The sequence below is a fragment of the Camponotus vicinus genome, unplaced genomic scaffold (assembly GCF_025532165.1).
Source record: "Camponotus vicinus isolate PSW18456_S1 unplaced genomic scaffold, iyCamVici1.0 SCAF_5, whole genome shotgun sequence".
NCBI classification, from domain to species: domain Eukaryota; kingdom Metazoa; phylum Arthropoda; class Insecta; order Hymenoptera; family Formicidae; genus Camponotus; species Camponotus vicinus.
Window position 1 is genome coordinate 12633812 of NW_028141977.1, and position 15582 is coordinate 12649393.

The following is a 15582-nucleotide window of genomic DNA, read 5'->3' on the forward strand; positions in this document are numbered from 1 at the left end:
CTATAAACGGAGATATCATAACGCAAAGTCGAAATATGAAAATTTTCAATTAAGAAACGTCTTTATCATCATCATCGTCATCAACGCATATGTACACAACACATAGAAAGAGAAAACATACATTTCCTACTCTCGACGGAAGATTGCGCTAATGACGCTTTGCGATATTTGCGATATTAATGACATGTGTCATATGTGTCATTAGTGACATGTATCATTAACCGCATTTTGAGTAGTGATAAATAATAAAGTGCAAGTTAAATAATAAATAATTGAATTATTAATTAAAAATTCGCAAGAGCCAGTAAAGTATGATAATTGAAGCGTAAGGTAAATAAATATATCTATTTTACAAGCCAAAATATAAATATATATAATATAATAATATAATATATATATATATATATATATATATATATATATATATATACATATATACAGGGTGTCCTAGACCACCCGTACACTCCTTTTCTTTCAAAAACTAAGCATTTTAGAGAAAAACGTTTTCGACAAAAATTGTATGGTTTTGAGGGGAACATAAGATGGTGTCATTGGTTTGACCTTGGATGGAATCGTTAAGGTGAAGTCAAGGACACCTTTAATTTCTTAAATGGAACCACCTATTTTTTATTGCATATTCTTATAGCTTATGTCGAGAGCTTTCCAAAACACTATAATAAAGTATTTTTTCATCAAGTACTTTCCGAGTTATGAGGCTTGAAATCATTTCTTAATTTTACATAAACCGTAAAATATCAAGTAAAATATTCATTTCTCGATTATCTTACCTTAATACTTTTATGTACAAAATAATGAGAGGAATCAATTGGTGTAAAGAAAAAACATAGTTGTTTCTAAGAAAAAATATGTAATTTGCAATTAACAATTACATATTTTTTTTTAAAAACAACTATGTTTTTTCTTTACACCAATTGATTCCTCTCATTATTTTGTACATAAAAGTATTAAGGTAAGATAATCGAAAAATGAATATTTTACTAGATATTTTACGGTTTATGTAAAATTAAGAAATGATTTCAAGCCTCATAACTCGGAAAGTACTTAATGAAAACTAACTTAATTATAGTGTTTTGCAAAGCTCTCGAGATAAGCTACAAGAATATGCAAAAGCATATAGGGTGTCCCATTTAAAAAGTTGGAGGTGACATCATATAACCTTCACATAACCTTGACAACGCTATTCGAGGTCATAATAATGTTGCTGTGTAATGCGCCACATAAAACCCTATAACTTTTGTATGAAACATTTTTTTTAAAAATGCGTATTTTTCGAAATATTAAGGGGTTTCCACACTTTTGGCAAACCCTGTATATATATATATATATATATATATATATATATATATATATATATATATGTATGTATGTATATATATATATTTATCTGTTACTGCACTCTACGAATAATCTCTGCAGGTTTCTTCTTTTCTCCTTGGTTCACCGTAATTACTATAATATGAACGTATATTCTTTCATTCTTGATATTTTCAAATAATTCTAATAAATAGGAAAATTTCCAAAGAGATTGATAGAAACCTAATCGAGTTTGGAAATAACATACCGATGATTAAACGTTGAAACAGATTATTTATTTTAACATGAATAAGTTTATTCAATAATAACTGGATGTAAATAATTTATTAATTAGTTATGTAATTCAATATCTTTTTTATTAAAGATATATTTCTTCTAATTTTATATATTTTTTTTTATTTACATATTACCCAAGTTACAATTGCAGATATTGACGAAAATTTGTCTTATTTATTGTCAACTTAATTAAAATGATAAGAATGCAATAAGATGTGAGAAATTTGTATATTTGATACAGTAGATTTATTTCTTAGTTATATAAATCCAATCAGCATAAACTTTGGGGCATATAAAGACTCTCTATATATTGTTTGATACATCATAAAGAATACATTCCATCATGCATGTATATAAAAAATAAAGAACAATATTATTTCTTAGTGAGGCAAAACGCAGTAATTAAAAAATAACTATTAAAAAAAATTAATTTAGATTTTTTGCATCAAGACATTTTGTAGTTTCTTCCAATTATGTATATATATCGAATCATATACTTTGTTACAATGGCAAAATCTTTAATACGTATAAATATTTTTATACGTATGTATATGCACACGTGTTGATATTAACATGAACTTACACGCGTACCCAAGATCAAACTAATATCCATATCTTTTTTTCACTTTTGAACTAAACAATTTTTGTTTTAAACATTTTCCACGACACATCATTTATAAAATATTTGCGATGAGCAATTAAAATGGGATATTCTATATACATATTATAGGAATACAAACTTACTTTACACTGTATGAAAATTTTGATATCAGCTTTTTCATTTGATTTTTTTAAGTGTATAATAAACAAATAAAAGATTATATGAGAATATGAATAATCTTCGGTTTTGTATTTTCCTTTTAATTTAGTCTATTCGATAATGTAGATTCACCAAATATATGAGTAATGCTTCATACAATGCACTAGAAGATATCGAAATTCTCTTCACTATAAAAGTCACAACTGCGTTTGCACAAACATATGTGTTAAAAATATATTGCTCGTATATATTAAGGTATTCAATTTCAGTAATTCAATTTCAGTAATTCAATTTCATCTATATCATGAATATGTAATTTTATAATGGAAATACAACCATCTTTACAATAATTGCCGTGTAAAGATATCGATCGTTGAAAATTGACGGAAAATGTGGAAAGAAATAATTCGAGAATTCAAAGGTTCGTCTAACAGTTGTTGTGTAAAATGTACGCGATAGAAGAACGTTATTACAAAGTCAATCGAGTACTTCTTAAGATTCTTGGTTTATGGCCCTATCAGCAATCATATTTCACACGAATACATAAAGTGCTGTTTGCTGGTCTTCTTTGTACATTTATTCTTGTTCAAGTATAAATGTTTAATCATTCAAATTTCAAGCTTCCATATAACATAGTTATATTTAGATCGTAATGCATCGATCTTAAGCACGAAATAAACATATTTCTCTTCATCTTTTCCAATCTGCTAATTTATATACAATTTGTTATGTATTAATGATAATAATTATGACACATAAATTTATATAACATTCTTTTATATAAGAATTTAAAGCTTGAGGAATTATATATCATTTTCGTCTTTGATATAATATTTAAAGCATGTTTTATCATATATAAATTGTGTTTTGATATTACGTAAAATTTATGATGAAAATCATACATATCCTATATACGAGATTGTTATCAATTCTAAAGATGTTATTTTCTCTCAGTTATTGGTATTCGTTACAACGCAGTACAGTATCAATCTTCTCCTTAGGATTCTTTCGATTGTCTTTCCTGTTCTTTTCGTCACTGTAAAATACTGTCTTTTTATCATTCAAGCAGAAAACGTAAGTTCACAGTAAGATTTATTGAAATATTTTGTTGTAATGTTTAAAAAATGAATTGCATTTAAACTGTTGGCAAATTTGGAATTAACAGGTGAAGAAGATGCTGGAACGAATGCGAAATGATTGGAGATTATTGAAAAATAAATTGGAATTTGACACTTTAGAAAAATATTTTTACAGCATACAATTTTTTTCAATAATTTTAATAGGTAAGAATGTGAAATATATATGATTAACTATATGTATACTATACTGACAAAGTATATATTATTAGATTTTTATTTCGTTAATATTTCTTTTTATTTTTGTACGAAATCTTATTCGGGTTGATGGTAAAAGAAAACAGGGAACAAATCTAAAACTTTGTATAATTTTTGTATAATTTATTATAATCGAATTCAAATTTGGATCTAACATTTTTCAGTGATTGGTATGTTTTGCTTTCTCTTGCTTTTAATACTTCAATTATTGCCATTATTTCTTGATGTTATACTTCCATTGAATGAATCACGGCCCTTTCGAATTTTTATAATCACAGAATATTTTATCAACCAAGAAAAATATATTTATATTATATTATTACACGAAATATTAGTATGTTTCGTAGGATTAATCACACTGTATGGTACATTTTTAACAATTATGACATATATGTGGCATGCATGTGCGCTATTTAAAATCGCAAGGTAAGTGCGATTATTTTTTGAATAAACTTGCTTTAAATCGGTAATATATAATTAATATATTATAATTAAATAAATATATAATATATATAAATTAATTAATATAGTTGTCGAATAGAAAATGTTATCGACAAAAATGTGTTAACGATCCCTACTTTTGAAAAACACTATCTCTTTTATCAGAGGATTGTACATGCGGTTCTTATTCATCGAAGGGCAATCGAGTTAGTATATTTTTACATATTTCTTACAACATTCTTTTTGTATCTTATCTTTTTGTTTGTTAAAAAGTGTGATTGATTCTGAAACTTCATTTTTATCATCCATTTTTGTCCATTATTAATTATATCTCTTCAATATATCTATAAATCGAATAAAATCCAAAATAATTAAAATTTAAAATCAAGTACAATTGAGAATTAAATGTATATTATAGACACTCTTTTATTTTTATGTAATTCTTATATAATTTATGATTTATAATTTTTTTCAAAAACATATGCTTCATATATATTTTTATAAGATATATTTTTCATAATATTTTTATGTTTGAAATCTCTGACAGCTTTGTCGGTTAAATGATATTTATATATATTATTCATATAAAAGAACATAATATTTATAGTAACTGAATATATATGACAAAACATATTTATATTAATAATGCCACAGTTTCAATATCTTGTTTCTCTCCTTAAAGGTTTACCAAACTTTTTACATTTAATTTTACGGTGTTATTCGCCATTTTGATTTTTGTTGGCGTCATCTCTTTAAGTATCAATCTTTTTCAAGTAAGAATAATATCCTTCTTTATATACTGTACTTTCGATTTGACTCTTCAATATCTAAATATTCCTTGATTTTTTCAACAGTTAACATTAATAAATAATAGCAACTTTGAAGATGGAGTTTTATTCATTATATTAATTATCTTACATTTAAGTTATATGTTTATTGGTAATTACGGCGGACAAAAAGTAACAGATCATGGAATGGAATTTTTCGAAGCAACGTGAGTATATATATCATCACACACAGCATACTTTTAGAATTACACAGGATGTCCCAAAAGGATCGGACCATCTTGATAACTTGACAGGACAACATTTTCAGAAAAAATGTTTCAGACAAAAAATGTATGGTTTCAAGGGGGGCATAAGATAGTGGCAATTATTCGGCCTTGGACAGTCGTTTGAAGGCGAGGGGTAAACCGCTGAGGGCATTGCGATGTACAGATTTGAGGCATTACTGGGCATTGCTTGGGCATTACTTGGGCATTATTAGGTTTTATTGAAGTATTAATGCGTATTATGGACGTTATTAAAGTATTATTAAGTCTTTTCTTCCAAATAATAATTTTAAATTTATTAAAATTTAAATTATTAAATTTTAAAAATTTAGCAGTAATGCCCAGGAATTGGGCATTAGTAGGCATTAGTGTATATAATTTTGATCAGCGGTTTACCCCTCGTTTGAAGGTCACATGAAGGACACCTTCAAATTCTTAAATGGAAACCCCCATTTTTCATTCTATATTCTTGTAGCTTATCTCGAGGAGCTTTTCAAAACATTATAATAAAGTATTTTTTCATTAAGTACTTTACGAATTATGAGACTTGAAATAATTTCTTAATTTTACATAAACCATAAAATATCTAGCAAAATATTCATTTTTCGATTATCTTACTTTAATACTTTTATGTATAAAATAATGAGAGGAATAAATTAGTGTAAAGAAAACACATAATTGTTTCTAAGAAAAAATATGTAATTGTTAATTGCAAATTACATATTACGGCGGACAAAAAGTAACAGATCATGGAATGGAATTTTTCGAAGCAACGTGACTATAAACAACTTTTGTCTGAAACATTTGTTTCTACAATCAAAAATAAGAAAGTTATTGGGGTGGGTAACTTATAAAATGACTGACCCTGTATATGTATATTATTTACACACAACGTATCGCTTACATTCAACTTAAACTGATTATTATTTCGATACTTGTACACGTATGGCTGTTAATTTAACATTAATTATATCAAAAATGTGTGACGATTTACTTTTTTGCTAATCTGTAAACATTTCTATTTAAATCTATTTTAAAAATTACAGTTATAATGGACTGTGGTATACAGCACCATTACATACACAGAAATTATTATTATTTATAATGCAAAAAAGGAATATAAACGGTACTTTAGTATTTGGCCGCTTATATGTAGTATCTTTGGAAAGTTTCGCTTCGGTAAAATTAAAATTTCTTTAACAATAAGATCAATTTTTTATTTAGATTTAAAGAGAAGTTTATTGTGCCATTTCAGCTCACGAATGCGGCAGTATCCTATTTTCTGGTGATGTATTCGACACGATAATAATAGCGGAAAGAAAAATTTATTACTATCAATTGGATAATTTATTAAATTAAATAATGCGACTATGTTCCTAAAATATTTTAGAGTATGTGTATTGAATATCTGTAATGTATATATGTATGAATGTGTAAATCTTCACTATTTTTCTCTAAACACTTATGTATAACGCTAATGAACATATAATCCTATAAGAGAAAAATACATATAATATTTAGTCGAATTTGATAATACAATTTGAATTAAAAGTGAATAATAAAATGTCTACATTTCCTATTACGATATCGATAATAAGTAAAGCGGCTTATTTCAAAATCAAGAATAAACTATTAAACAATTATTTAAAATAATCTGAATTTATAGTATTTGAAAACCGTTTCTTTCTGGAACTATAATAATCAAAAATATATATGGCATTAATAGTATATAATTATATATGATAAATGAGCCATGAAATATTATAAGTTAATAAATAATTGTGTAACTTATTTACGTATCTTTTTTATTATATTTTTTCTTTATTATAAATTTCTCTTATTTTATTATATATTTCTCCTTTCTGTATTACCATATATTTCTATTTTGTTTCTTTCTTCGTTGCTTTATGCGATCCTAACTAAATTGAAATTTAAAAAAAGCTTGTAATATCTATGTTTAAGATAACAATAAAAATGTAATAAGATATGGAAACTTGTTACAATTAGTATTGCGTATTTATAATGCACTTCATAAATAGATATCACATCAGTGTAACGTTCGGAAGAAGACTGATAGATCATCCGATACTTGCAGTCGCTACTGCGCATACGCGTCAAAAAATAAGAAAGTAATAATATAATATAATGTAATAGATATAATGTAAGAGTACTATTTTCTCACAACCGAGTGAGTAAAAGTTTTACACAGCAATTTGGATAATTGACGTTCTCTTCCTAATAATGTACTGCAGCATTCGAGAAATATTTATTTGCCTATTTAACTGTTCTCTTGAAATGTAATTTCGTTGATATGTATACATTATAGTAAGTACCAATTATTAGCAAAAACATATCCTACCATTTGCCATGTTTTGTAATTTAAAAGAAATGATAGAAAAAGAAGGGGAAAAATATATTAGTATTGTGTTATGTAGCCACTATGCGCATTGATGCTTCGTCGTTCAGTTACGTCAGTCAGTTTGCTTTTGTAACATGTCTATAGTCGAAGATTATTACTATACTATAATAAGTAAATTTTTTCTTAAAATATTAGGTATCTGGCCTCATGATAGATCGCGACTTGTATTATTGCAACAAGTTCTGATTATTATCTCAACTGTAATATTCGTATTCATGCAGGTAACAATCGATTTTTATAGTAATTCAATCGATATAATGAATAATCAAAATAGTACATAGCTTCTTGTTAATACTTTTTTAAGATTTTTTTTTCAAAATTAACTTCCTAAATTTAATATTCTTGAATGAATGAAAATATTTTAATGTGAAATCAATATATTGAAATCGCCTATTCACATCGACAACATAGGTATACATATTTTATATATGTTATATATTTTTATTATAATTAATATAATTAATATAATCACTATATATATTTATTAATTTTAGTTGGCAGTTTTTATTACAACGAGATATGATATGAATCTCTTCGTTAAAATTATGTCGGTCACTTTTGCTTTTATAATAATTATAGTAAAGTATTGTTGTTTCATATTAACATCAAGAAATGTAAGTTTATCTGCACAAGCAAAAGGTTTTACTTTCAAACTTGTATCTAACACATTAAGTAAGTCAATAAACATTTAAATCACAGATAGTAAGTCTGCACTATCAAATACAAAAAGATTGGAAGATAATACGAAATAAGATTGAAAACGAGATTATACAGAAATATGCTCGTTATTGCCAATATTATACTACATTGATATTCTGTAAGAAAATTTTTTTAACATTAATTAATTAATCTTTTAATTAATTTTTAATATTATTATATGTTTAGCCATATATATATATATATATATATATATATATATATATATATATATATATATATGTACACGCGCGCGCGTGTGTGTGTATGTATGTATGATATTCTTTAATCTATATGATAATCAAAAAGAGATAATTTCTTTTTTTTTGTTGTGAAAATAAAATATAAATATATTACATCAGAATATATCATATTCATAATACAACAGCACTTTTACAAATATATAAAAAATCAGTAAGTTTACGTGTACACTGATATAAAATATAATATATCACTTATATAAAAATCAAATTATATTATTGACAGAAAATTCACATTTAAATTATTTATTAAGTTTATAAAATATTTTAAAATATTTGTCTTATGTGTTCATACGTCTTTAGTGCTTGCCAGTTTCGCAACAATCATTATATTCTTATTACTATTTCATCCGATTATTCTCAATATTATTTTGCCATTGGATGAACCTCGGTCAGTCAAACTTCTTATTAAGGTGGAATATTTTGTCTCGCAAGATGAATACATTTATTTTAAAATACTGTACGGAGCACTAATGTCATTATTATGTGGGTCAATGATGTTAGCCACATCAATGCAAATGTTGATATTTGTCTTTCATTCTATCGGGATGTTTAAAATTACCAGGTGACGATCGATTTATATTAGTGATTCGATCACGAATTAAACTTTGGAATATTTGCAGTCATCGAATAAGATATTCCATGGAGGATAACATATTGCAAAATATATCAAATTTCAAAAAGGAATACGCATTTTGCGAAAATTTAATTCACGCTGTAATTGCACATCGCAGAGCTATGAAGTTAGTTACACATTATGTTTCTTTTTTTTTTTAATTTTTGTATATTTTTGGAAATATTTTCTCAAAAAAGCATCTTTATATGATTTAACTTTGATGTCATCGGACATAAATATATAAGATTAAATTAAGTACAATTTACAATATCTTATCTTTTGTTTTTATATTTTGAAGATATTTAGACATTTTTTCTCTTATTTCTTGTTTTATTATTTACTTACAATCGCGCAATAGTTTCGTTCTCTTTCGTATAATAATATAGTTATCTTTCTATATATGTGTAATAATTTCATCACTTTTTGAAGGTTTTCCGAATTCTTTGCATCAACATTTAATATACCATTTTCTGTCCTCGCTCTCCTTGGAGTATTGTCATTGAGCATCAATATATTTAGAGTAGGTATTTAATTTATTTATTATATATATATATATATATATATATATATATATTATATATATCATTAAAGAAATAAATTTACTTTATTGCAAATTCCATGTGTAAAATATGATTTCTAATATAACAGTTCCTTAACGCGATAAGTATATCAAAAAACTTGGAAGATGCAGTAATATCATTTGCTGTTATTATATTCCACCTACTTTACATGTTTATAGCGAATTATTTGGGACAAATAATTACAGATTACAATTATGAGATTTTTGAGAGGGTGTAAGTATTACATATTTTATATTCTGTTTAATTGATACAAGTATAAGAGCTATTTGTGTGTAAATCTTTCAATTTTTCAAAGTGTAAGTTTTGAACTTCATCACTTTGTATAAGCATTTTTTTGTTAGGATTTAATTTTCTATTTCTATTTTTATATCGCGGAAAATGAACTGAAAACCTGTAACGGTTATAATTTAAAAATGTATTTATGTATTTATGTAAATAGTAAAAGTTCAATCCACTTTTCATCAAATTTGTTTTTTGATTGTCCGGAAATAGGATATTTTGCGTAAAATATCCTGAATCTGATAATTTTATTTTTTATTTTTATTAATAGTAAATTTTTAGATATTTTATATGCGATAATTTTTAGATAATTTTGTGAATTTTTAGATATGATACACCATGGTACTTAATATCTATACCTTCGCGAAAATTAATTTTGTTTTTAATACAAAAAACTGGCAAAGAGTTTAATTTAAGGATTGGCTTTATATTTGTGGCAAAGGTAGAAAGTTTTGCTATGGTAAGGAGCATTATAGAAACGAAAAAACAATATTTTCTGCTAATATGTGTAATATTAATTTTTCTGCTAATATGTGTAATATTAATTTTTCTAGCTTCTGAATAGTGCACTATCCTATGTCGCCGTAATGTTTTCTATTCATTAAGAAAGAAGGGGAATACGATCAAAAAATAAACTTTTATTTTTCTGTAGATGCAAGTGAACATATAATTTTTAGTGATTTCTCACTTTAATATATTTATATTTATAGTAAGATTTTTTTATGATAATGATTTCATATATATATATATATATATATATATATATATATATATATATATATATATATATATATATATATATATATATATATATATTTCGATATATATATATATGAATTCAAATTATTTATGATATTTAAAATACACTTTTAAATATTTAAAATGCAATTTTTTTCTCTGTTTTTCTTTAATCACTCTTTATTCGAAATTGAATTATTGACTATATGTACAACAGTGGTATATTTATATAATATTGTGGTGTTTTATGTAAAATTCTGATTATTTATGTGAAATAAATATATAATATATTATAAGAAATATATAATATATATCATAAGAAATATTTTCCAAGAATCTATTTTTTGTATTTCCCTCATTAATAAATTAAAAGAGAAATTAAAAATTTAATTTAAAAATAGAAAAATACATACATTAAAATACATACATTTTTTACTGCGATTATTTTGGAATACTGACTCGATTTTTCTTTTATATCATTTATCTTTAAGATAAGAGATAAAAAATAGTAATACGTTTATACTGAATTTATCATATTAAGCTATTTATTGTTTTATAAATTATGATTTCTTAAATTTAATGATATAAATTTTTTAACATAACGCAACAAACAAATCTGTACATATAGTAAATCTTGTACCACATTCTCTCTTTTTTTAGCGAAGTAATAAGTATAAATAATAGGTCATAAGTTAATCTTCTTCAGTTTGTTTCTATCAAATATCCTCGATGTTGTTATACTGCTTAAGAAATCTCGGAAACATCATTTCACATATACAACCAAATTTTGTCGATCAGAAATGGTACTTTTATTTTATTTTAATATATAGTTTGCTGCCTCCTTCCTTCGGAGGCATTGCTACTGTACTGTATGTGTTGTATGTTTGTATGATATTATATAGTTGCGCAATGTTAAAGATAGCAAGATAAGAATTACAAAGATTACAAAATGGTTCAATTATCAAACGCCATCTCGTTCATTATGTACTCATATAAAATAAATGAACAGTAATTATATAATATAATGTAATATAAAATATCGCATTTATATACAATTCTAATTAATATTAATTTAGGATAATTAGTAAGCCACATACGAGCTGACTAATAATCTGAAAACAATTGTGCACAAAATCATTATGTTGTCTTATTCATTCAATATTTTAATTATCCCTATTTGTGATTATATATTATAATAATGTAATGATGAACAGAATTCTATTTAACTGAGTAATAACTATTATACAACCATAAACTGCAATTCGGCTGAAAATTGCTATTATTTTTTCCATATAATGTAAATAATTAATAGAGTTTTTCCCGATAAATAATTAAAATATAAATAAAGTTTAATAAATATTGTTTGAAACTAATATTTATTATTGAAAGAAAACAATATTAATGATCCTTTCAATATTAGGAAAGAACTTTCAAAGAGGACACGTTACCCTAAATAAATCACTGTATTTATTCAAATTTACTATTGCCATTGATATATATCTTTATATATATATATATATATATATATATATATATATATATATGTATATGTATATATATGTACATGTGACAAATTTTACTTACGTAAATATATCCATTTTAGAAAACCACTTTACATTATGAATTTTTTAATAACTAAACTCTTGTATGATAAACACATATAAACAGACACACACATATAAACACACATACATATACATATAAACACCTACACATGTCATCATCATCAAGAGCACTTGAGAGAACAATCGTAGCGCGCTGCTCAACGTCACGGATACAATGAAGTCGCAGCAAGCTGTTTGAAGACATATGTACAATCGCGCCTGCCGTCCAAGTGAGAAAAAAGGGAGGGATATTATTTCTCCCTTATCCTGGAAAAAGTGCATCTGGCGTAACATAACATATTATTTCGATAATTCAACTTCCTGCCGTTTCCTTCAACGCAAAAACACAAATACGAACGATCGATTAACTTTCCCAACTCGGAGGAGTTATCATAAACGTTTCCTTGATTATATGCTAGAAAAATATTATGGTAAAAATACATCGAACGAGCACGAGTTAGTTAAACCACTTTATTGGAAAACGTACCACATGTATTTCGATATAATTTTTTTGTCGCTATATCTTCGAATCGCTGTGAGACAGACTTCGTCGAAAATTGTTATTACAGGATCAATCAAATATTTCTTTCGACCCTTTATTTATGGCCCTTTATTTATCGACTTTCAAAGTTTGCGAAATTAATTTAGTTTTCCATTTTACTTTAATGTTATTTTTTCAGGTACTAATATTCTTTTCTAAATTTTATATATATATATATATATATGTATGTATGTATGTATGTATGTATGTATGTATGTATGTATGTATGTATGTATGTATGTATGTATGTATGTATGTATGTATGTATGTATGTATGTATGTATGTATGTATGTATGTATGTATGTATGTATGTATGTATGTATGTATGTATGTATGTATGTATGTATGTATGTATGTATGTATGTATGTATGTATGTATGTATGCATGCATGCATGCATGCATGCATGCATGCATGCATGCATGCATGCATGTATGTATGTATGTATGTATGTATGTATGTATGTATGTATGTATGTATGTATGTATGTATATATGTATGTATGTATATGTATATATTAATATACAATATATTGTTTATGCAAGGTATTATGCAACATATTTTTATTATCTTTGTTAATTCGTTATCTCTAAGTTAAATTCAAATTAAACATTATAATTAAACATTAAATTATTATTAATTTGTAGCTCTAATCTTAAATTTATTTTGTTTCTATCATTTAGTGTAAAATTTAAATCCCCAAAAACTTACCTTTAAAAAAAAAAGGTAAAAAAAGGGCACCAAGTTCATGCATAAATTGTATCTAACTGTTGTCTTATCTACAAAAATAGTGATATATAAAAATTGCGCCAATTAAGGATAAAAATTTGTACAAGATAAATAAAAGTACAAGGAAGGAAACTTGTACAAATTAATATAAAACAGTAAAAAAGTAAAAAAAAATTTAATTAAAAAAACTTGGCGCTGCCAATTTTATTATATTATATAGTATATTGTTCAGTTTAAAAGTCTAAATTTCCAAATATAAATCAATATAAATTAATGAAAGAAATTAAGTCATTAAATTTAAATGTTAGACTATAATAATTAAAATTAATAATCAGAATATATTCCAATTTTTTAAATATATATTTAATTAAAATATGCGCCAGTTTTATTGGCAGCGCCAAGTTTTTTTAATTAAATTTTTTTTACTTTTTTACTTTTTTATATTAATTTGTACAAGTTTCCTTCCTTGTACTTTTATTTATCTTGTACAAATTTCTATCCTTAATTGGCGCAATTTTTATATATCACTATTTTTGTAGATAAGACAACAGTTAGATATAAATATAATTTGTGCATGAACTTGGCGCCCTTTTTTTACCTTTTTTTTAAAAAGGTAAGTTTTTTGGGATTATTTAATATTACGTTAATACTCTCACTTTCGAAATAGCAATTAGATCGATTTTGATAATACAATTTGAATTAAAAGTGAATAATAAAATGTCTACATTTTCTATTACGATTATCAATAATAATTAAAGGCGGCTTATTTCAAAATCAAGAATAAACTATTAAATAGTTATTTAAAGTGATCTGAATCTCTCTCTTTCTATAGTATTTGAAATTCTTTCTTTCTGGAACTATAGTATTCAAAAATATATATGGGGGGCATTGATAGTATATAATTATATATGATAAATGAGATATTATCACAGTTAATAAATTATGTAACTTATTTATGTATCTTTTTTCTTTATTATAAATTTCTCTTATTTTATCATATATTTCTTTTCTCTATGTTACCATATATTTCTATTTTGTCTCTTTCGTTGCTTTATGCCTAACCAAATTGAAATTTGAAAAAAGCTTGTAATATCTATGTTTAAGTTAACTGAGACAATAAAAATGTAATAAGATATGGATACTTGTTACAATTAGTATTGCGTATTTATAATGCACTTCATAAACAGATATCACATCAGTGTAACGTTCGCAAGAAGATTGATAGATCATCCGATATTTGCATTTGCTACTGCGCATACGCGTCAAAAAATAAGAAAGTAATAATATAATATAATGTAATAGATATAATAATGTAAGAGTACTATTTTCTCGCAACCGAGTGAGTAAAAGTTTCACAAAGCAATTTAGATAATTGACGTTCTCTTCCTAATAATGTACTACATTCGAGAAATATTTATTTGCCTATTTAACTGTTCTCTTGAAATGTAATTTCGTTGATATGTATACATTATAGTAAGTACCAATTATTAGCAAAAATATATCCTACCATTTGCCATGTTTTAAGATAATTTAAAAGAAATGATAGAAAAAGAAGGGGAAAAATATATTAGTATTGTGTTATGTAGCCACTATGCGCATTGATGCTTCGTCGTTCAGTTACGTCAGTCAGTTTGCTTTTGTAACATGTCTATAGTCGAAGATTATTACTATACTATAATAAGTAAATTTTTTCTTAAAGTATTAGGTATCTGGCCTCATGATAGATCGCGACTTGTATTATTGCAACAAGTTCTGATTATTATCTCAACTGTAATATTCGTATTCATACAGGTAACAATCTATTTTTATAGTAATTCAATCAATATAATGAATAATCAAAATAGTACATAGCTTCTTGTTAATACTTTTTTAAGATTTTTTTTTTCATAATTAACTTACTTCCTAAAATAATATTCTTGAAT

General features: G+C 25.0%; 2 protein-coding genes across 2 annotated transcripts in view; both read left to right on the forward strand.

Annotated features, from left to right (window-relative positions):
• The window catches only part of Alpha-man-ia (alpha-Mannosidase class I a), a 478743-nt gene that overhangs the window by 361249 nt on the left and 101912 nt on the right, over nucleotides 1-15582 (forward strand). The window lies entirely within an intron of this gene.
• Nucleotides 2675-10653, forward strand: LOC145971818 (uncharacterized). Its single transcript, XM_083099878.1, has 11 exons — nucleotides 2675-2875; nucleotides 7752-7837; nucleotides 8111-8230; nucleotides 8316-8433; nucleotides 8701-8726; nucleotides 8812-9137; nucleotides 9196-9315; nucleotides 9618-9708; nucleotides 9837-9982; nucleotides 10376-10508; nucleotides 10603-10653. Exons 1-11 carry the CDS (start codon nucleotides 2818-2820, stop codon nucleotides 10651-10653), a joined length of 1275 nt encoding a protein of 424 aa, XP_082956004.1. The 5' UTR covers nucleotides 2675-2817.

Coding starts and splice junctions, on each gene's coding strand:
- LOC145971818 (XM_083099878.1), top strand. CDS start 2,818: ATGTACGCGATAGAAGAACGTTATTACAAAGTCAATCGAGTACTTCTT. Junction 8,231..8,315: donor TCATATTAACATCAAGAAAT/GTAAGTTTATCT, acceptor TTTAAATCACAG/ATAGTAAGTCTGCACTATCA. Junction 10,509..10,602: donor AGGTAGAAAGTTTTGCTATG/GTAAGGAGCATT, acceptor TAATTTTTCTAG/CTTCTGAATAGTGCACTATC.